This window comes from Danio rerio, chromosome 6 (assembly GCF_052040795.2).
Source record: "Danio rerio strain M-AB ecotype USA chromosome 6, GRCz13ab, whole genome shotgun sequence".
Lineage (NCBI taxonomy): Eukaryota > Metazoa > Chordata > Actinopteri > Cypriniformes > Danionidae > Danio > Danio rerio.
Window position 1 is genome coordinate 24,401,005 of NC_141026.1, and position 21,783 is coordinate 24,422,787.

At 41.9% G+C, this 21,783-nt stretch overlaps 1 protein-coding gene across 15 annotated transcripts in view; it reads right to left on the reverse strand.

Moving 5' to 3' along the window:
• The window catches only part of rhbdl3 (rhomboid, veinlet-like 3 (Drosophila)), a 78,009-nt gene that overhangs the window by 23,561 nt on the left and 32,665 nt on the right, over positions 1–21,783 (reverse strand). For 7 of the 15 annotated variants that reach the window (XM_087255575.1, XM_087255582.1, XM_087255573.1 and 4 more), the window contains 3 exon segments: positions 7,443–7,625; positions 3,151–3,375; positions 546–694 (listed from right to left, as the gene is read on the reverse strand). In XM_087255575.1, coding sequence (XP_087111701.1) covers positions 546–694; positions 3,151–3,375; positions 7,443–7,625 — 557 coding nt within the window. 15 annotated transcript variants of the gene reach the window in all.

The window sequence follows — 21,783 nt, forward strand, 5'->3', positions numbered from 1 at the left end:
GGTGGCTTAATCATATTTCTCTTACTCCTTCTAGATATAACAAACCTCTCCAAACTCTTTCTGTTGAAAAGATTTAACAAGGCAACTTCCCAATTAGCTTATTTCTGAGTACATCACGCTTTGTGTGTACTTATCTATGTGGCCTAAGTCAAAACAAGGACATCAAACTATAAAATAGCATGGATATATATGGCCATATAAGTGATTACAGTATAAAATCCATTATGTCTTTGGAGAATCCTTGTAAACCATATATAAAAGTATGCATGTGTGCAAGTAGCAGATCAGAGATCATTAATATTCACAGACAATCCTAATATGCTCAAAATAGAGCTTGCTATTCAAGGGGTCAATTCTGAGTGTATAAATGAGCATATAAAACCCTTTTTGGACATTTTTTTAAACTTAACTAAGTCACTTTCTGTACCTACAATGTAGATATCAGAGAACAGTTTAACATACTGAATCAACACACTATACGGCGGCTTTAATTTTAATAACATAATCAATCACTATACAATGTAAAATCATACAGTGTAACTCACCCAGCATGCATGAAGATGTAGCTAAGGAAGCGCCAGGCTTGCGCTCTAAGCTGCGGGTGGTATGGCAATGGGCCCTTCAGGAAGTATGGCGATGATACCTGCAGAACCCAGCGATTCAGCTGCAGTCCATAATACATAAAGACAACGACCTGAGGAAGATATGAAAATAACAAAACTGTGATTGCTGTAATACTTGTGTTGTGTTTCAAAGGAAATGAAGCTTTTTAAGGCATAATAGGTGCACAATGGCAGATCCAAAAATATCAAATATAAATATATTCAACACTTCATATTTGAGCAATAATAGAGACACATAATAGACTAACATTGTGACATACATACAGGTGCTGGTCATATAGCTAGAACATCTTCAAAAAGTTGATTTGTGTCACTAATTCCATCCAAGAAGTGAAACTTTTATAATGCATACCTTCATTCCACACAGACTAATATATTTCAAGTTTTTCTTTTCATTTTGATGATTTTGATGACAACTGATGAAAACCCCAAATTCAGTATCTCAGATATTAGACCAATACAACGAAAGGAGTATATATTTATTTTTAGTTACATATAATTAATGTACATATAAATAATAATTTTTATTCTAAGTTAGTTTTCGATTTTGATTATAGTGTAGTGCTGATGTTTACTGATCATCAGCCATTTAAAATTTCCATGTTCTTTCAGAAAACATTCTAATTCGGCTTAGTCCCTTTATACTCCAGGGGTCACCACAGCAGAATGAACCACCAACTTATCCAGCATGTTTTAGCGGATGCCCTTCCAACTGCAACCCAGTACTGGCAAAAATCCATGCATACTCATTCACACACATACACTATGGACAATTGAATTTATTCAATTCACCTATAGTGCATGTCTTTGAACTGTTGTTGGGGAAACCAGAGGACTTGGAGGAAATCCACACCAACACGTGGAGAACATGCAAACTCCATACAGAAATGCCAGCTGACCCAGCCGGTACTTGAACCAGTGACCTTCTTGCTGTGAGGTGAAAGTGCTAACCACTAAGCCACAGTGTTGCAAAACATACTAATGATGATGATAATTTATATTCAAGAAACATTTCTTGTTAATACCAAAGTTGAAAAAAGGTAAAACAGCAGGAGCTCACTCAAATGCTGGAGAGCTAAGCAATTCAGTCATTTGTGAATAAATGTAAATGTAAAGATTTCTCCAATAATAATTGGGAGTCAAATGCAATGTTGACAAAGCTGGACATGATCATATTTTTGGCTGTTGGATTTTGAACAAGCAGGATTTGTTTGTTAGGGCTATTGGACAATCACCTAGTAGCACATTACAATAATCTAAATCAACACTTCTCCGCATTAGACATCGATCGTATATGTCATAGTTTGACAACCTAAAAAAAAAAAAGATTTTACAGATGCTGGAAATTTAAATATCACTGTCAAATTCCAAACTGGCAATGAGGACTTAACTGAACGTAAGAGGCATGAGAGGCAGTGTTGACAACTATTTTCAATAAAAAACAACTAAATTTTGCTCGAAAAGTTGCTAAAGTTCACTATATGACATATATGGATATCCATGTCCTATTTGCACCTCTTTGTATTATGTGTTGTATTATATTATATTGTATTATATTATATATGTTGTATTGTATTATATATGTTGAATTGTATTATATATGTGGTCACGTGCGTTTGCACTTTTAGAGCAATCTATTCCAATGCGTTTTCGACTACCTCTGAAAGTGGTCAAAAGTGGACAAGCCCAAAACATTTTACACCTGTATTTAGCATTGTCCAAGTGATCAAACTAACAAATACAAGATGTGACAAGGCCCTACTGTTGAATGTCTGGATTCTGGAATTCATTTGATCTAGAGTGCTCTAATTTCACAGTGCTTATTTGTCTTTGATATAATGAATTTTGCATGTAAAGAAAGTCAGTCATTAATAAACATCTGATGATGCTTTATTTCTGATTTAACTGGCCACTGTATCAAACTGAATTCCTAGCGTTGTGTTTGTTTTCTTCAACTATTAATGTATATATGTAGATCTAGCTGGCTCGAAATCTTTTCTGAAGTTAAGACTACATCCTTCAATCTAGGTTCCATTTTCTGCTTTTCTTTTTTTAGATGAGATGAGCGTGGTTATAGTGCAACAGTGCCCAATTTATTCTCTTTTAAATTTAACGGTGATTAGAAAAGGAAATTAGACAGATAATAATCTGAAATGTCATCACTCTGTTGCAGAATTTTATAATACAATATTTATAATTTTGTAATAAAAAATGTTATTAATCTTAACTGTCTGCTGTTTTCTGTGCAGTGGACAAGGTTAAAGTCAGATAAAAATAACAAACACACACACACACACACAGACACACACACACACACACACACACACAAGTAAAAGAAAAATAAATTAAGAAGAGTTTTGTAAACGTTGGGATTTTGTGCTCATCTGTGATTCACCTTGCTTAATTGTGTTACTTGGTGATAAAAGACTTTTACAGTTAAATTTAGACAAACTCAAACTTCATAAAATGAAATAATCTTACACAAATCTTTCTGTTAATAACTTTTAATAGCAACTTTGATTCTAACCTCTGTTATAGTGATGGCCAGAATAAGCCATGGTGGTGGACAGTAGGTGTAACTGTCAAAGTACCATTTGCGGTCCACTTCTCTGGGCAAAGTCTCATAGGCAACGTGGCGCACAAGTCTCCGAGACAGACCCAAGCCCACTTCCTCTCTCAAAGCGGAATTCCTGAGCTGTCGACTCCCCTGCAGAATTGCTTGACGAAAACTGTTTGAACGCTTGTTACTCATCTGAAAAACAAGACGCACATAGAACAATCATCTGCATTTTACTGTTTCATTACCAATCATGCATCTACAGCAAGACTTTCATCGCTGTCACAAACGTACATTTGTTTCTTTGTCTAAACATTTACTGTAATTATTCAGATTTTTTCCCCCTTACAGTCGAAAAGATTGTGAAAGTTGTGAAGTGACTACAATAATTAATTTACCCACAAATTACTTTAGAAATATTAATGTTCCATCATCAGTCTTTGTCTATGTCAGTGCACCTCATCCCACGTCCAATACCCCCACCACAGACAGAATGCCACTGGTGTCACTTAGCAACCGATTAAAGATTTCACATTTCCAAGTCTCAAAGCAGCTGTGTAACAAGCAGTGTGTAAGTGATTTTGTGTGTGTGTGTGTGTGTTTGTGTTTGAGACAATGCTGTTCAAACAAGCTTTTCACCGCTGAGGCAAAAAGCCCTCCTTAAAAACCTGGAATGTTCTTTTATTCCCTGCCAGGCTCCTGATCGGGAATACAGGTCATACATTATGTAAGTGAAAGAGGCCCAAAGAAGGATGAAGAAATTTAACTGGAAAGCCCCTGAAGACGTTGTCTTTGCCGTCACATTGGGATCAAATGAAATCGTTTAAAACAGGACTAACCTGACCTACAAAGCTTACAGTCTCACATTCTGTTTTTTAAACTGCTGTATTATCTTTGTTAAAAATAGGAATGGAGCCAGCTCTGTAAATAACTAAATCCCCCCCCAAAAAGATGACAATCTGACACGACAATCAGATTATTCCTTTATATATGGTTCAAACATTAGTAATAGTATGTTTTGAGTTTGCTTTAATAAATATGATAATATAATAAATATAACATAATAATAAAACAAACAGTTTGAGTCAGTTCAGTCTCTCTATAGCAGTGTCAAAAATAAACAAACAAACACAGAACAGCACAACACAACACAGCACAACACATCACAACACAGCACAACACAGCACAACACAACACAACACAACACAACACAACACAACACAACACAACACAACACAACACAACACAACACAACACATCACAACACAACACAACACTCCAGGTTCAATGTGAATTTTCCGAAATTTTGAATAATGTAATTTTCCTATCAAAATATATTTGTTAATCTTTAACACTACCTAAAGACATATCTAAAAAAACAGTAACACCTTACAATAATGAGCTTTAATATTCAATTATGTTAAGTGGAACTTATATTAATATTAATTTATTATATGCATTATTATTATCAATTAATTATTTGTTCATTCATTCATTCATTTTCTCTCAGCTTAGTCTTTATCTAGTATGCGGAACCGACAAATTACTGTGAAAATTTCCTGAATAAAAATCACAGGAGGGCCAATACTTTTGACAAAGTATATATACATAAGTGTGTGTGTGTGTGTGTGTGTATGTGAGTATATATATATATATATATATATATACATATATATATATATATATATATATATATATATATATATATATATATATATATATATATATATATATAAATATATATATATATATTTATAAATTCATTTTCTTTTCGGCTTAGTCCCTTTATTAATCCGGGGTCGCCACAGCAGAATGAAACCGCTAACTTATCCAGCACATTTTTATGCAGCAGATGCCCTTCCCATCTTCCCATCCCATTAGCCTACCCAATTCACCTGTACCGCATGTGTTTGGACTGTGGGGGAAACCAGAGCACCTGGAGGAAACCCACTCGAACGCAGGGAGAACATGCAAACTCCACACAGAAACGCCAACTGACCCAGCCGTGGCTCGAACCAGTGACCTTATTGCTGTGATATGACAGCACCACCTACCGCACCACCGCGTTGCCCTATATATACAGATAAAGTCAGAATTATTAGCCCCCCTGAATTATTATTGCCCCTGTTTATTTTTTCCCCAATTTTTGTTTAATGGAGGGAAGATTGTTTCAGCACATTTCTAAACATAATAGTTTTAATAACTCATTTCTAATAACTGATTTATTTTATCTTTGCCATGATGACAGTAAATAATATTTTATTAGATATTTTTCAAGACACTTCTATACAGCTTAAAGTGACCTTTGAAGGCTTAACTAGGTTAATTAGGTTAACTATGCAGGTTAGAGTAATTAGGTAAGTTATTGTATAATGATGGTTTGTTTTGTAGACTATTAAAAAAAAATTGCTTAAAGTGGCTAATAATTTTGTCCCAAAAAATGGTTTTTAAAAAATTAAAAACTGCTTTTATTCTAGCATTCTAGCATTCTAGAAAAAATATTATAAAACATACTGTGAGAATTTCCTTGCTTTGTTAAACATCATTTGGGAAATATTTTAAAAAGTAAAAAATATCCAAAAGCAGGCTAATAATTCTGACTTCAACTATATATATATATATATATATATATATATATATATATATATATATATATATATATATATATATATATATATATATATATATATATATATATATATATATATATATATATAATCAAAAGTAACTAAGTAACTAATTACTTGAGTAATTTTTTCATAAGGTACTTTTTTACTCTTACTCGAGTAACTTTTAAGATTGTTACTTTTACTTTTACTTAAGGTAAAAAATTTCTGCAAGTACTTGTACTTTTACTTGAGTACAGATTTTGGATAGTCTACCCATCTCTGTTGATAAGTTGTTGGTTCATTCTGCTGTGATGGCCCTTGATTAATAAAGCCACTAAGCCGAAAAGAAAATGAATGATTGTTAATGTGTGCTGCTGATCTAAAGTTGTGTTTCTGTGTATTTGTATAATAAAAGAATTGTCAGGGATGTCCAAACTCGGCCCTGGAAGGCTGGTGTCCTGGAGGGTTTAGCTCCAACCTTAATTAAACACATGTGTACAAGCTAATCAAGCTCTTACTAAATATAGTTGAAACTTCCTGGCAGGTGTGTTAAGGCAAGTTGAATCTAATCTCAGGAGTACACTAGCCCTCTAAGACCAAGTTTGGACACCCCTGGATCCTGCAAATGCGAGTTTTGAGCACTGGAGAGCCTGTGTTGCAAGCAGTGACTGTTTAGAGTTTTGTGTCTAGAGTTTTAAATTGACATCATGATTCTGAAATTTGTGGCAAAACAGTTGAAAAAAATTGTAATCCGAACAATTTCTGTTGAGAGTATGTGGGCTCTTTATACACATACCTGACACACGCTTTACACATTTGCCAAAAAACTAAACAAACACACATCACACTTTTATGATGCACAATGACTTCCTTCAGAACTTTTTGCTGGCTGTTTACATGGACACCACACAGGGAAAGTCAAACAAAATAGTATTTTACACAGCACACAAAAACTGGGACATCTCTGCCATGCACTACTGTAGGGCCAACCATGTTACTGCAGTCAGCTGAATACTGTAAGGTTGATAAAAAGAGAGAACACTCAGAAAGGGACATAATAAGATTCAATCGCTCTCCACCACAATGATCATTATAATACTGAGACATGAATGGCTCTTAATGCATGTAGAATTCCCCATTCTTTCAATTCTCCTATTGCTTTTTTCCACCAATTATTAGAATCTCTTCTACTTCTTGCTATTACAGTTGTTTATTCTTATACATCTCTGTTCGCACTTTGTTATACTGGACAGTGAATGGGAGCCGAGCTGTAGTGGAACAATAGCAGTGCAGACACCCCAACTGCATGCTCTTCATTCCTCTCGGTCCCACTTTCACATGATCAGCTGCAGCCAATAAAAACACAGAATCTCATTCACTGTTGACTGCATGGCTTTATAACACTATAGCTCTATTTTTCAGCCACTCTGGTGGACAATGGAACATTCTGAAGAGTTGCTGTATGTGTGAAAGAAAGTCTGATAGAGAACGAAAGAAGACAGGGGAAAAGGGCAAAGGAGGGTGTGAGACAGAGGGTGGGTGGCATACAGATTTTCCCACAGATTGGATGGCATTCCCATGCAAGTGGAATGGAATATTCCATGTTTTAACTTTAAGTTTAGAGTCAGAAGTCAGAAGTTCTACAAACCTCACCTTTAGTTCATCTGCAGAACTCACCAGGTTAACAAAATCCTGGTAGCAAATCTTTCCGTCTGCATTTGCATCAGCAAGGGCAAGAAGAACTTCAAGCTTGTGAGGGTCCAGTTCTGATCCATGAGCTGCAAGCAGATCTCGGAAACGCTCAGTACTGATGAAGCCTGAATTCTCTGGGTCATACTGAACAAAAGAGAGGGCGGAAAGAGCGAATTAGAAATGATCCCTGCACTTTGATACTAGAACAGTGGAGTAATATTTAGAGATTAACATTTTTATAATATTAATGCAAAATTGATAAAATTGAATAATCATTACTAAAGAATTCACCCAATTTGAGGACTACAAGCAAAGAGACATTGTTACCTAAGAAAACAGATGAAAGGTTTCTAAGATAATATCTTTATGAAATAGACATGAAATAGCATTAACAGTGCATCTAAAAAGCATTGATAGCGGTTCACTTTTTCCACATTTGTTTTTGCTTCAGCCTTATTCCAAAATAGATTAAATTCATTAATTTCCTCAAAATTCTACACACAATACCCCATAATGACAATGTGAAAAAGGATTTTTTTTTTAAATGTTGCAAATTTATATATATATATATATATATATATATATATATATATATATATATATATATATATATATATATATATATATATATATATACAGGGCTTTACATTAACACCCGCCAACCTGCCAAATGCGGGTAGATATCGGCGGTGGCGGGTAAGACAGACACTCCCATTAGCCACTTTGGCTGGTTGAAAATAATTTTCCCAGATAATAATTCTTAAAAGCAGGGTTTTACAATAAGGATGGTCCAATACACATGCACAGGCAATCGAGTAGCAACACGACTGACTAAAATAATTGCATTTGCAACTTCGCGCGAGCAAAGCAGGTGAACACTGAATGAGAGGATAATCACTCGCGCTAACAGCTGAGGTGATGCGCGCGACTGTTTATAACGCGTGCGCGCTCCCGTTTCCTTTTGTGAAGCAACTGTGTCTAGAAACAAAACTGATGTGATCGGTTCTCTTTCAAATGGACTTCACAAAAAAGGATGCTCATGCACCCACAGTCTACTGCTTTCAAGAGTACCGGAGTTGACTTATTGTAAGCAGCGCCAGTTGCTTTAGCTTTAACCATTCTTTGAACAGATTATTAACGGGTCTATCATTAACCATGCGTGTGTGATCATCCTTTCATTATTACAGTATGTTTTTACCTGCTTTCTTTTGCATTAATATGGTTTAATTTTATTTTTTTTTCAATAACATTGCTTCAATGGGAGAATAACTCCCCATTTATGTGTAGTTAACTGATGATCTGGGACCTTTAGCCAGGACAGATTACCGTGCATATGTTTTGTCTAATAAAAAGTATAGTATTCAGCTATATTTTCTTGTTTTGACACATTTAAAATTTGTGGCTAGGAAATAATTAACTGTTTATTTATGGTGTGGTCAGAGATAAATGGGGTAAATCCTTCATTTTGGGCTTTGAAAATTATGAAAACTAATTGTAATATATGAAACCCTGACCCATTTGCTCATGATTATTGAGCAAGCTCATACACGACACACAAAAAGTGAAATGAATAAGGAGGCATGTAGACATAACGCAAACTCTAAATCAAGTAATTTTAGCATGTCAAAGTCATATTTATGTGTAAAAAATATATTTTCCCAACAATAAAATTGTGGCTAGTGAAAATGGCGAGTGGCTAGTAATGTTGAAAAACTACTAGCCACAGCTGGTGGTATATATATATATATATATATATATATAAACTCAAAAATCAGATGTACATAAGTATTTACTGCCTTTGCCGTGAGGCTCTAAATTGAGCTCAGGTACATTCTGTTTCCTCTGATCATTCTTGAGATGTTTCAGCAGCTTAATTGGAGTTCACCTGTGGTAAATTCAGTTGATCAGACATGATTTGAAAAAGGGATACACCTGTCTATATAAGGTCCCAGGGTTGACAGTGCATGTCAAAACACAAACAAAGCATGAAGACTAAGGAGTTGTCGGTAGACCTCCGAGACAGGATTGTCTCCAGGCACAAGGCTGGGGAAGGTTACAGAAAAAATTCTGCTGCTCTGAAAGTTCCGATGAGCACAGTGGCCTCCATCATCCATAAGTGGAAAATGTTTGGTACCAACAGGACTTTTCCTAGAGCTGGCCGGCCATCTAAGCTGAGTGATCAAGGAAGAAAAGCCTTAGTCAGTGAGGTGATCAATAACCCAATGGTCACTCTGTCTGAGCTACAGCTTTCTTCTGTGGAGAGAGGAGAACCTTACAGAAAGACAACCATCTGTGTAGCAATCCCCCAATTAGGCCTGTATGGTGTGCCACTCGCCACCTGGAATTTGCCAAAAGGCATCTGAAAGACTCTCAGACCATAAGAAACTATTTTTTTTGGTCTGATGAGATTATAATTGAACTTGGAGTGAATGCCAGGCATTATGTTTAGAGAAAACCAGACACTGCTCATCACCAAGCTAATACCATCCCTACATTGAAGCATGGTGGTGGCAGCATCATGCTGTAGATATGTTTTTCAGCAGCAGGAACTGGAAAAGTAGGAAAAGAATAAAAAAAAAGGAAAAAGGGAAAGATGAATAAAGCAACGTACAGAAACATGCTGAATGAAAACCTGCTTCAGAGTGCTCTTGACCTCAGACTGGGGCGACAGTTCATCTTCCAGCAGGACAATGACCCAAAGCACACCACCAAAATATCAATGGAGTGGCTTCACAACAACTCAGTGAATATCCTTTAGTGGCCAAGCCAGAGCTCAGACCTAAATACTATTGAACAACTCTGGAGAGATCTGAAAATAGCTGTACACTGTCGCTTCCCATTCAACCTGATAATGCTTGAGAGGTACTACAAAGAGGAATGGGTAAAAATTCCCAAATACAGGTGCCAAAGCTAAGGTGCATCTTCAAAGTATTGAGCAAAGGCTGTCAATACTTATGTAAATGTGATTTTTCAGGTTTAATTTTTTTTATTTAAAAAAAATCTTTTTTCACATTGTCATTATGGGGTATTGTGAGTAGAATGTTGAGAAAATAAGAATATAGCATAAGACTGTAACATAAAATAATGTGAAAAAAGTTAAGTGCTATGAAGACTTTCCGGATGCACTGTAGCTGTTTTACGGTGATTGGCATGTACAAAAGTTGTATTTGAAGCAATATATTGCAGAGCTCTGTCACTTTGGTCGTATTTTCTCCTATTTATTCTTGTTTTGCTTTTTCCTATCTTGTCCCTGTGAGAGTGCGTGGTGCGTGAGTATCTCTTACATTATGGGCCCTATCATACACCCGTCGCAATAAGGCGCAAGATGTGTTTGACATGATTTGTTGCAATTTTCAGACCAGCACAGCCCTAATTTTCACATTTTGCACTATGTTGTTTAAATAGCAAATCCATTTGGGTGTGCTGATCTAAAAAAGAGGTGTGTTAAGGCGCATTGTTGGCATGTTGCTATTTTGAAGAACTGAAATAGACCACGACATTGACCATCTAATAGAAGGTAATTAAATATGTAGGCTAATGATGTCTTCAGTGGAGTGCATACAACATTGTTTCTTTATCCGCAAAAGTTACCGATTAAAGTAAAGAGTAAAAGCAAAGTAAAGAGTTCGGTTTTTACACTTACAAAGTCCACCATGTAAATAGGAAATTCGCCATATATACGCAGAGCATATTTTTTCCATCCCTAAAATAGCAAAAGTGGATTTGAGTCTATGCACCTTAGAATTTGCACCTAGATCTTTAAAACAGAGCCTTTCAAATGAAGCCCTTTTAACATGTTGTTTCAGGTGAGTTCGACCCATGTGCTTGCTCTCTCTTGTTTTGTCTTTTGTAGCACACTTTCTTGTTTACTTGTTCATGATGTTTGTACACAACATGCAGTTTTGGTTTGGCACAGAGACTAGAAAGTCCATATGCGAGCACGCTTTTGGTTTTCTCGCATTCAGTCTAGCATATTGTTAGGGACATTTGTGAAGCACATGGCTCATTATTAGTTATCCTGTTTGCCTGCCCTCTAGTAGTTTTCTCATTATTTTACTTCCTATTTATTCCCCTTGTGTGCTGGTCTTCCTGTGTAGTAAAGACAAGTCTTAAAGGAAAGGTTCACCCACAAATGAAAATGAACTCACTATTTACTCACCACCAAGTGGTTCCAAACCTTTATGAGTTTCTTTTTTTTTCTGTTAAACACAAAATAAGACCAAATCTGTAACCGTTCACTTCTAAAGAAGGAAAATCAAATGCTATGGAAGTCAATGGTTAAGGGTTCCCAGATTTCTTTAAAATGTCTTCTTGTGCGCTCAACAGAAAAAAAAACTTATAAAAATTTGAAACAATTAAAAATTGAGTAAAAGATGACACAATTTTAATTGTAGTGTAAGGTTGGGTATAGATTCCAATTTTGATTGCAAACTTAAAAAAAAAACGTGGGTATTTACAGTAGGTTCATTTTCATTTATATGATCACAAAATGACAAAGGAGACACATTACTAATGCATTTTTTAGAATTTACAAGAAGGTTTTTATATTAAAGGTTTCAGATTAATTAAACATGTTTATGAATAGGCTAAGGGCGAGGCAGTGGCGCAGTAGGTAGTGCTGTCGCCTCACAGTAAGAAGGTCACTGGGTCGCTGGTTCGAACCTCGGCTCAGTTGGCGTGTCTGTGTGTAGAGTTTGCATGTTCTCCCTGCCTTCGCGTGGGTTTTCTCCTGGTGCTCCGGTTTCCCCCACAGTCCAAAGACATGCGGTACAGGTGAATTGGGTAGGCTAAATTGTCTGTAGTGTATGAGTGTGTGTGTGAATGTTTCCCAGAGATGGGTTGCGGCTGGAAGGGCATCCGCTGCGTAAAAGCTTGCTGGATAAGTTGGCGGTCCATTCCGCTGTGGCGACCCCTGATTAATAAAGGGACTAAGCCGACAAGAAAATGAAATAAAATGAATAGGCTATATATATATATATATATATATATATATATATATATATATATATATATATATATATATATATATATACACACAATTGAGTGAAAAAAACAAACATAAAAAAAATCTAAATTGCAGACGAAAAATTTCTGAAGAATTTTGCAAAAGAAAGAGATCAAATATATTTGGCAAAGAAGATTCTAATTATCAACTCCAATACAAAACCTAAGATCGTCAATGATGGATGAATGAATAAAGGCTTAGTTTCACCTCAAGTTTTAACAAAAACCAGCTCTGAGCTGCTCGACTACACATTAAAAAAAGCTAAACTATAATACACAACACTTGTTGGTTGCACCAAGGATGCACAATGAATCTAATTATGTTTGTGAACCAACACGCAGATGCTTGATCATATTAGTCATGACACCCTGCTTGCAACATTAGTTTATTACAATGATTGTACTTAGCTTTGCCATAGGTTTTTCACCAAATGTAACCACACATTTGAACACATCTTGCAGACAAATAAGGCTAAAGAGGTTCACCAGGCCAAAAGTTCCTGGCAGATTGCCAATTGAAAAAAAAGTGCTCACAGGATTTGATAAGAGGAATTAAAATTGACAATTTAATAACAAAGTATCGAATTTTGATTCCTAACCTTATTTTTGGGTGAACTATCCTATTGGTGAAAGCTAGTCTACTGTATGATGGTCATGTTTCCTTCACATGTTTTGCTTTTCTTTAGGAATAATTAAAGTTTATAAGTCATTGAAATTGGGTTCTTGTCTCCTCTCACCATGACACAAATACTGTATATTCAATTCATGTTTATTTATATAGCGCTTTTCACAATGTAGATTGTGTCAAAGCAGCTTAACATAGTTCTAGTAAAGTCCAGATTTCAGAGTTGAAGTTCAGTTTAGTTTAGTTCAGTGTGGTTTAAATTTCAATGCTTAATGTTCAAACACTGAAGAGCAAATTCAAGCAATGTATATATACCAAGCAAATCATTATTTGCTGTTTACAGAAATTATTTTATGAAATTAATGTTTGATGGTGCTTTTAGTATTCTTTTAGTAATTTACTGATCTCGACCCATATAACCCTAACATACAAGTTAATTGTATTTTTAAGATATCCTTAAAACCACTAACTTTTACCTATTTGTCAGTTTGTTACAGTGAAGGATAATGGAATGTTGTTTTATCCTTTTTTTGAAATTGTATTTCTACAAATTAAAATAGAATTTAATGTGAGTACTAAAATAGCATGTTGCGTATTTGACCCATACTGTATATGCAGAAACATAATATAATGCAGAAACTTAATGAAATCACAAGGGTTAAAGTGGTTCTGATGCTGCATTTCGTTTACTCAGAAGCAAACTAACATTTGTGCCCGCATCAGGGTTGTTTTTTTTTTTTTTTACATATACAGTCGAAGTCAGAATTATTAGCCCCCTGAATTATTAGCTCTCCTGTTTAATCTTTTTCCCAATTTATGTTTAACGGAGAGAAAAAAAATGTCAACAAATTTCTAAACATAATAGTTTTAATAACTCATCTCTAATAACTGATTTATTTTATCTTTGCCATGATGACAGTAAATAATATTTTACTAGATATTTTTCAAGACACTTCTAGTGACATTTAAGGCTTAACCAGGTTAATTAGGTTAACTAGGCAGGTTAGGGTAATTAGGCAAGTTATTGTATAACGATGGTTTGTTCTGTAGACTATCAAAAAAAAAAAAGAAAAAAAAGAATATAGCTGAAAGGGGCTAATAACTTTGTCCTTTAAATGTCTTCCAGAGTAAAAAAAAATATTATCAGACATAAAAAGGGGGGCTAATAATTCTGACTTCAACTGTATATGTTACTTTAAAGCAGTTTTATTTGGTCCACTATGAAAGCTGAAATGAACTGAGCCACAACACAAATATTACACCAAGTTCTTCAGAGCATACTGTTATCTAAAAATTCAGATTGGACATTCAGTGCTTAAATGTGATTGTCATCGAAGCTCAACATATGCATTTTAGTTGCTCTCGTGGTTTGTTGACATCATCATGCACCAAATTAGTCTGTGCAGCACCGCTTCAAGACAAATGTGCCTAAAATTAATTTGTAGCTAGATTCTCATCAATACCCTGATGGTCCACTGAGGCATATCTCTGTCATCTTATGTTAATATTTGTAAATGTGTGACAAGCACCCAACCTTTATATAAGGGGTGCATTTTTCTGGTTTCTGTATATCTGTGCATGCTTTTTATATGTGACCCATGTACACAATGTCCCATCAGTAAGAGCTGAGGTTAGGAATGTGAAAGTGAAAGTGACTTGTAAATAACTGGAATTTGTCTTCTGAATTTTACCCATCCAAACACACAAACACAGAAGTGAGAACGTTCGAGGTTACAGAAGTAACCCTTCGTTCCCCGAGGAGGGGAACGGAAGTGCCATGAATGGGAGGATTCGGATCAGAAGCCGCTTATCTGGAGAGTATTGAACGGGCCATTGAATGAAATTAATTGGCAGCGTAAGCTTGCGCAGGTGTGCGACATCTGCAATTATCTCAGCATATAAGCACACCTGAGCCAGCAGACGCCATCCTTTTAAGCTGAAGAGACTTTCAAACAGCTAAGGGACAGTCATTATGGCGACGGAATATGGCACTTCCGTTCCCCTCCTCGGGGAACGAAGGGTTACTTCTGTAACCTCGAACGTTCCCCTTCGGTTGGGGAACTTCAGTGCCATGAATGGGAGAATATGGAAAGCGCCATAATGACTGCACCTTACCAACACCCCCGATGAGGAGATATTCAAGCAAGCGTGACGCACCCACATCATGGGGGGCGCGGTCCTCCAACGTGTCCCTGGCCCTAATTTATCCTACTTCAACAGAAGTTTTACGGATTTAGATATATTTTTTGGGAAGTCGTGAGCATCTAGATAATTCTAGGAAATACGACAGTACGTTGGGAAGCATGCAATCCCGATAGGGAGGACGCTGCGGAGGCCATCCGTTACCCAAGGGGGGGATAGATGGCAGAATTTATCTATGGACTAGCCCTAAAAAGGGGGAGTACGCATAGCAAAGAGTGGTTAGCGGAGAGGGAAGACACGGGTCCGCCCAGGGGGGGGACTTAACCGTGGCGGAATAAGCATATGGGATCGCCTAGTGGGGATCACGCATAGCAGGCACCTATACCCAAAACGCGGGCTGACCAGCGGGCAGACCTACAACGTAGTGGGCCAGCAAGTGACTCCTCCGCTGAGTCAGTGCTGGGGGCCACGGAGGAATCTGCAGGGCTCACCTGACGGGGAACTTTGCTGACAGATAAAAAAGGCGCACGTACCTCCGTGTTAGGGAGAATGGCGCAGCAAGCGTGTTTCAACACCCTACCGAGTTGTCTCCTCAATCACCAAAGGGTTACCTAATACCCTTGAGGAAACCGGCTCCACTCGCAGATTGTAAAACCTTGCAAATGTGTTGGGTGTCGCCCAGCCCGCAGCTCTACAGATGTCTGTTAGAGAGGCGCCGCGTGCACGCACCCAAGAGGATGCAACGCTCCGAGTGGAGTGTGCACGTACTCCCGGGGGACACGGCTGACCTCGACTCGAATAAGCGAGTGAAATGGCATCCACAATCCAGTGGGATAATCTTTGTTTCGATACGGCACTTCCCTGCTGCCGACCGCCATAACAGACAAAGAGCTGCTCAGATGATCTAAAATTCTGAGTACGGTCCACATAAATGCGCAGAGCGCGAACTGGACAAAGTAAAGAAAGGGCTGGGTCTGCCTCCTCCGGGGGCAGCGCTTGCAGGTTCACTACCTGATCTCTAAAGGGGGTGGTAGGAACCTTGGGCACATAACCGGGGCGGGGTCTCAGGATAACGTGAGAGTAATCCGGCCCGAATTCCAGGCACGAGTCACTGACCGAAAATGCCTCCAGGTCCCCGACCCTCTTGATGGAGGCCAACGCAACCAGCAGAGCTGTCTTCAGGGACAGAAATCTTAGAGATACTGATTCGAGTGGCTCAAAGGGATCGGATCGCAGACTCGTGAGAACGAGGGCGAGATCCCAAGAGGGCATGAGAGGGGGGCGAGATGGATTAATTCGCCTAGCACCCCTAAGGAACTGGATGACCAGGTTATGCTTTCCCACGGTGCCGCCAGCTACCGCGCTATGATAAGCGGAGATGGCGGCCACGTAAACCTTGAGAGTGGAGGGCGACAGCCTGCTGTCCAACTTCTCTTGAAGGAAAGAGAGCACAACACTAATCTGGCAATTTCGGGGGTCTTCTCTGCGAGAGACGCACCATTCAGTGAATAGACTCCACTTCAGGGCGTAGGCGCGCCTCGTGGAGGGGGCTCTAGCCTGAGTGATGGTATTAACCACCGCAGTCGGTAGGTTACCTAAGTCTTCCTCGCGTCTAGGGACCACACGTGGAGGTTCCAAAGATCGGGGCGAGGGTGCCAGATGGTGCCCTGTCCCTGAGAGAGTAGGTCCTCTCTCAAAGGGATCCGCCAGGGGAGGGCCGTCGCGAGGAGTGAGAGCTCTGATATCCAGGTCCGGTTGGGCCAAAGGGGCGCAACTAGCAGAACCTGTTCCTCGTCCTCCCTGACCTTGCACAGAAACTGCGCGAGCAGGCTCACTGGGGGAAACGCATACTTGCGCATGCCCCGAGGCCAGCTGTGGGCCAGTGCATCCGTGCCGAGAGAGCCCTCTGTCAGGGAAAAAAACAACTGGCAGTGAGCGTTCTCGGGGGAAGCAAACAGATCGATCTGGGCCTGCCCGAATCGCGCCCATATCAGCTGAACAGACTCGGGGTGGAGTCTCCATTCTCCAGGGCGTAACAGCTGTCGTGAGAGCGCATCGGCTGCACGATTGAGCGTGCCTGGGACGTGAATGGCGCGCAGCGATTTCAGCCGCGGGTGACTCCAGAGGAGCAGACGGCGGGCGAGCTGAGACATGCGGCGAGAGCGCATACCCCCCATGCGGTTGATATACGCCGCCGCCGCCGTACTGTCCGTCCTGACCAGCACGTGTTGCCGCTCCAGCACCGGTAAAAAGTGGTGGAGAGCGAGGAACACTGCCAACAGCTCTAGGCGATTGATATGCCAATGCAGCTGGGCACCCTTCCAGAGGCCCGCAGCCGCATGCCCGCGACACACGGCCCCCCAACCCGTGTTGGAAGCGTCTGTTGAAACAACAACATGGCTGGACGCCTGTCCTAGAGGCACACCGGCCTGTAGGAACGAGGGGTCGTTCCAAGGGCTGAGGGCGCGGCGACACAGTGCAGTAACCGAGACCCGGTGTGTGCCCGCGTGCCATGCGCGTCTGGGGACCCGATCGTGAAGCCAGTGCTGAAGTGGTCTCATATGGAGCAACCCGAGCGGCGTGACGGCGGCTGCGGATGCCATATGCCCCAGGAGCCTCTGAAAGAACTTCAGTGGGACCACTAGTTTGCTGTCGAGCTCCCTCAGACAGTTCAGCAACAGGCGAGCGCGTTCCTCGGAGAGGTGCGCTACCATGGTGATCGAGTCCAGCTCCATCCCGAGAAAAGAAATCCTCTGCACGGGGGCGAGTTTGCTCTTTTCTCGGTTGACCTGAAGCCCCAGTAGGCGGAGATGCCGAAGCACCTCGTCCCTGTGCATAATCAATTGCTCCCGCGAGTGGGCTAAAATCAGCCAGTCGTCGAGATAACTGAGTATGCGAATGCCCGCGAGCCGAAGGGGCGCTAGGGCACCCTCCGCGAGTTTGGTGAAGACCCGCGGAGACAGAGAGAGCCCGAAGGGGAGGACCTTGTACTGCCACGCTCGACCCTCGAACGCAAACCGCAGAAATTGGCGGTGGCGTGGAAGAATGGAGACATGGAAATACGCGTCCTTCAGGTCTATGGCTGCAAACCAATCCCGAGGACGAACGCATTGGAGAATGCGCCTCTGCGTGAGCATTCTGAACGGCAGCTTGTGCAGACAGCGGTTCAAAACGCGCAGATCTAGGATTGGCCGTGACCCACCGCTCTTTTTGGGTACGATGAAGTATGGGCTGTAAAACCCACTCTCCATCTCGGCTGGAGGAACCGGCTCGATTGCACCCTTCGCCAGGAGGGCAGCAATCTCCTCTCGCAAGACAGGGGCAGACAGGGGGTTGACCCTGGAGAAATACACGCCCGTAAACTTGGGGGGCCGTTTCGCGAACTGAATCGCGTAACCGAGTCTGATTGTGCGTATGAGCCACCGCGAGGGGCTGGCCCGCGCTAACCAGGCAGGCAGAGCCCTCGCTAATGGAGTCATCGCTACAATCGCTGACGTACCAGCGGTGGGGCAGCGCGGAGTGGGTGTGCTGATCCGGGAAGCACGAGGGTCCCGCGGAAAAGCTGGAGGAGAGCGATTCGCTCTGGCTCCGCACCCTGACTCCGGAGAGGGGGCTGGAGGGCTGAGGGAAGGGAGACCGTCCCCCCAGCGCTCGTGAGCCACTGGCGAAGCACGTAGAGTCTGCGAGCCGGAAGGCAGCGCGTCCCGGACTGGCAGAACTCGTGCAGTCACATCCGGGGAAGAGAAAAAGTGCTCTTTTACTGATGTTTTGGTGGCACTGAAAAGTACCGTTGTTATCGGGGCCCCGCCCTCCAGCGGGGAAAGAGCAAGTTTCCTCTTCTCCGGATGGCCTGTCTCAGGGACGCTTCGCGGTCCGTTTACCGGACTTAACGGCGCCCTGGGCAGGAGGGGCTGCCTGCTTTCGAGGTGAACGCCGCGCCCGCTTGGCCGGAGGCGCAGGCGGGGGCGGGGCAGCACTCGTTGGCGGGCGCCCTCGGCGAGGAACAGCGGAGGTGGATGGCTCGGCGGGCGGAGCGGGCTTACGGCCACGCCGATAGATGACATTGCCCATCGCATCCGACTGCTCTTTCACCGCCTTGAATTCCTGGGTGAATTCACCGACGGTGTCGCCGAACAGGCCAGCCTGGGATATGGGCGAGTCAAGAAAGCGAACTTTGTCAACGTCGCGCATATCGGCCAGGTTTAGCCAGAGGTGGCGTTCCTGAACCACAAGTGTGGACATCGTCCTCCCCAGCGCACACGCGGCGGACTTAGTAGTCCGAAGAGCATAGTCGGTCGCGGTGCGCAGCTCATGTAATAAGCTTGGGTTGGACCCGCCCTCGTGCAGCTCGGCCAGCGCCTGCGCTTGGTAGCGCTGGTAGGTGGCCATCGCGTGCAAAGCAGAAGCAGCCTGGCCCGCAGCCTTATAAGCTCTGGCTCCGAGGGAGGCAGACAACCTACAGGCTTTGGACGGGAGGCGGGGCAAACCCCGCCACGTAGAGGCGCCGCGTGGACAAAGATTGACCGCGATAGCGCGCTCCACTGACGGGATCGCCTCATACCCCCTGGCAGCTCCGCCGTCAAGGGCGGTGAGGGCGGAGGCACTCGCAGCACGGGCAGAGAAAGGTGCCCTCCAGGACTGCGTGAGCCTACTGTGCACTTCCGGGAAGAAGGGGACGAGAGGCTTCGAAGGCTTCGCCTTCTGGTCCTCTACGTAGCACCCATCTAGTCGGTCCGGCCGCGGAGCTGGGGGATAAACCATCTCCAACCCCACGGCCGAAGCAGCCCGGGAAAGCACGGCTAACATGTCCGCTTCAGGATCCGATTTGACAGCGCTCACCTGCCCGGAGGGGGCGAGCGGGTCCGGATCTTCGTCGGACAGTGAAAGCCCACCCTCCGATGCCGCGGAGGACATCTGATCTCCGGTGTCAGCGAGTGTGAGAGCTACCATCTGGTTAGACGGATCACTCTCACCACCCGAAGCTTGGATGGAGCGCCGTGAGGAGCGAGAGGTCCGCGAGCCCGTGGGCGGCGGATTAGCTCCCGCTGAAACCCTCAGATCTGCCCGAGCGCCCGCTGCTTTTTTAGAACAGGAGGCAACTGGGGTGGTTCGCTCTCTTGCGAAAGTTAGCCGCGATCTTAGCTGTGCAACGGTCATGGCATCGCAATGACGACATGAACTGCCCGCGAGCACCGCATTAACATGCTGGACCCCCAAACATGCAATGCAGTGATCGTGTCCATCATCCGGAGACAGGAAACCCCCGCATCCAGAAACGCACAGTCGGAGCGCCATCCTGAAAAGGACGTGCTGCACGACTGTGTTGCTCTTTTAGGAAAGTTGCAACTATACGCACCGCTCTGGAGGACCGGACCCAAAGAACCGCAGGCAAGGGAGTAACCCAGCTCGACCGTCTGCCACCGCGAAGACCCACTCTGGACCGGGAGACACACTCGTTCGCTCTGAAGTGCTGATCAGCAAGAGGAACCCTCATCGACTCACTCAGAAAGGATCTGAAGCGAAAAGGATGGCGTCTGCTGGCTCAGGTGTGCTTATATGCTGAGATAATTGCAGATGTCGCACACCTGCGCAAGCTTACGCTGCCAATTAATTTCATTCATTGGCCCGTTCAATACTCTCCAGATAAGCGGCTTCTGATCCGAATCCTCCCATTCATGGCACTGAAGTTCCCCAACCGAAGGGGAACTGAACACACCACTATGAACACAACCAAAAGCAGTGGAACTAAACTGAGTCATTCTTTGTAAGCTCATTTCGAATGCCATACTGTATGTCCAGTCATTTACTCTCTTTTTTTTTTTCCTAAAAGGCTTGTCTGAGAATAAGAAAGCTCACTTATATCCAAACATCTGGCCACAGGTGTGCATTTATCAACAACAAACATGGTTCATGCAATCAGAAGTTAGATTTACTGAAATCTTATGAAAACAGACTTATTCTCTGGTTTTACTAAAGAGATAATAGCAATGTTTTTTTGCAGCTGATTTGAGCTTCCCTAAAAACAAGGGAAACAATACAGCATTTAAAAAAAACATATTTAAAATAATCTTCTTTGAATGAAAGTATTTAGAATTCTCTAACGTTTACTGTGACTGCTATTTGATATTATTTAATGTCCCCAAAAACATGACATAATCCTTTATAAACTTACTTGACATGGCTGTAATAGTTGCTGCTAGGAGGCAGCACACATGAGTTATGTTAAGTGTTTTAAGACATAACATAAGAAAAACTCCACTGTTTTTGTATATAAAAGCACACAAACAACAACCTCTCTTAAGATTCACCCACCTTCTCTTTAAGGAGCTCTGCTAACTTCTGGTTGCCTGTTATTGTCTCTTCACAAGTTTTCATGTTGTTATCTGTCCCTGTCCCACACTGCACCCACAGACGGAGAGAGTGAGAAGCTGGAGACAGACTAATCTCTACCCCAAGGGGATTTACAGTTTAGTGCAGGCCCCCACCCCCAGAACACACACAAACAAACACCCACCACTAACTCCACCCTCA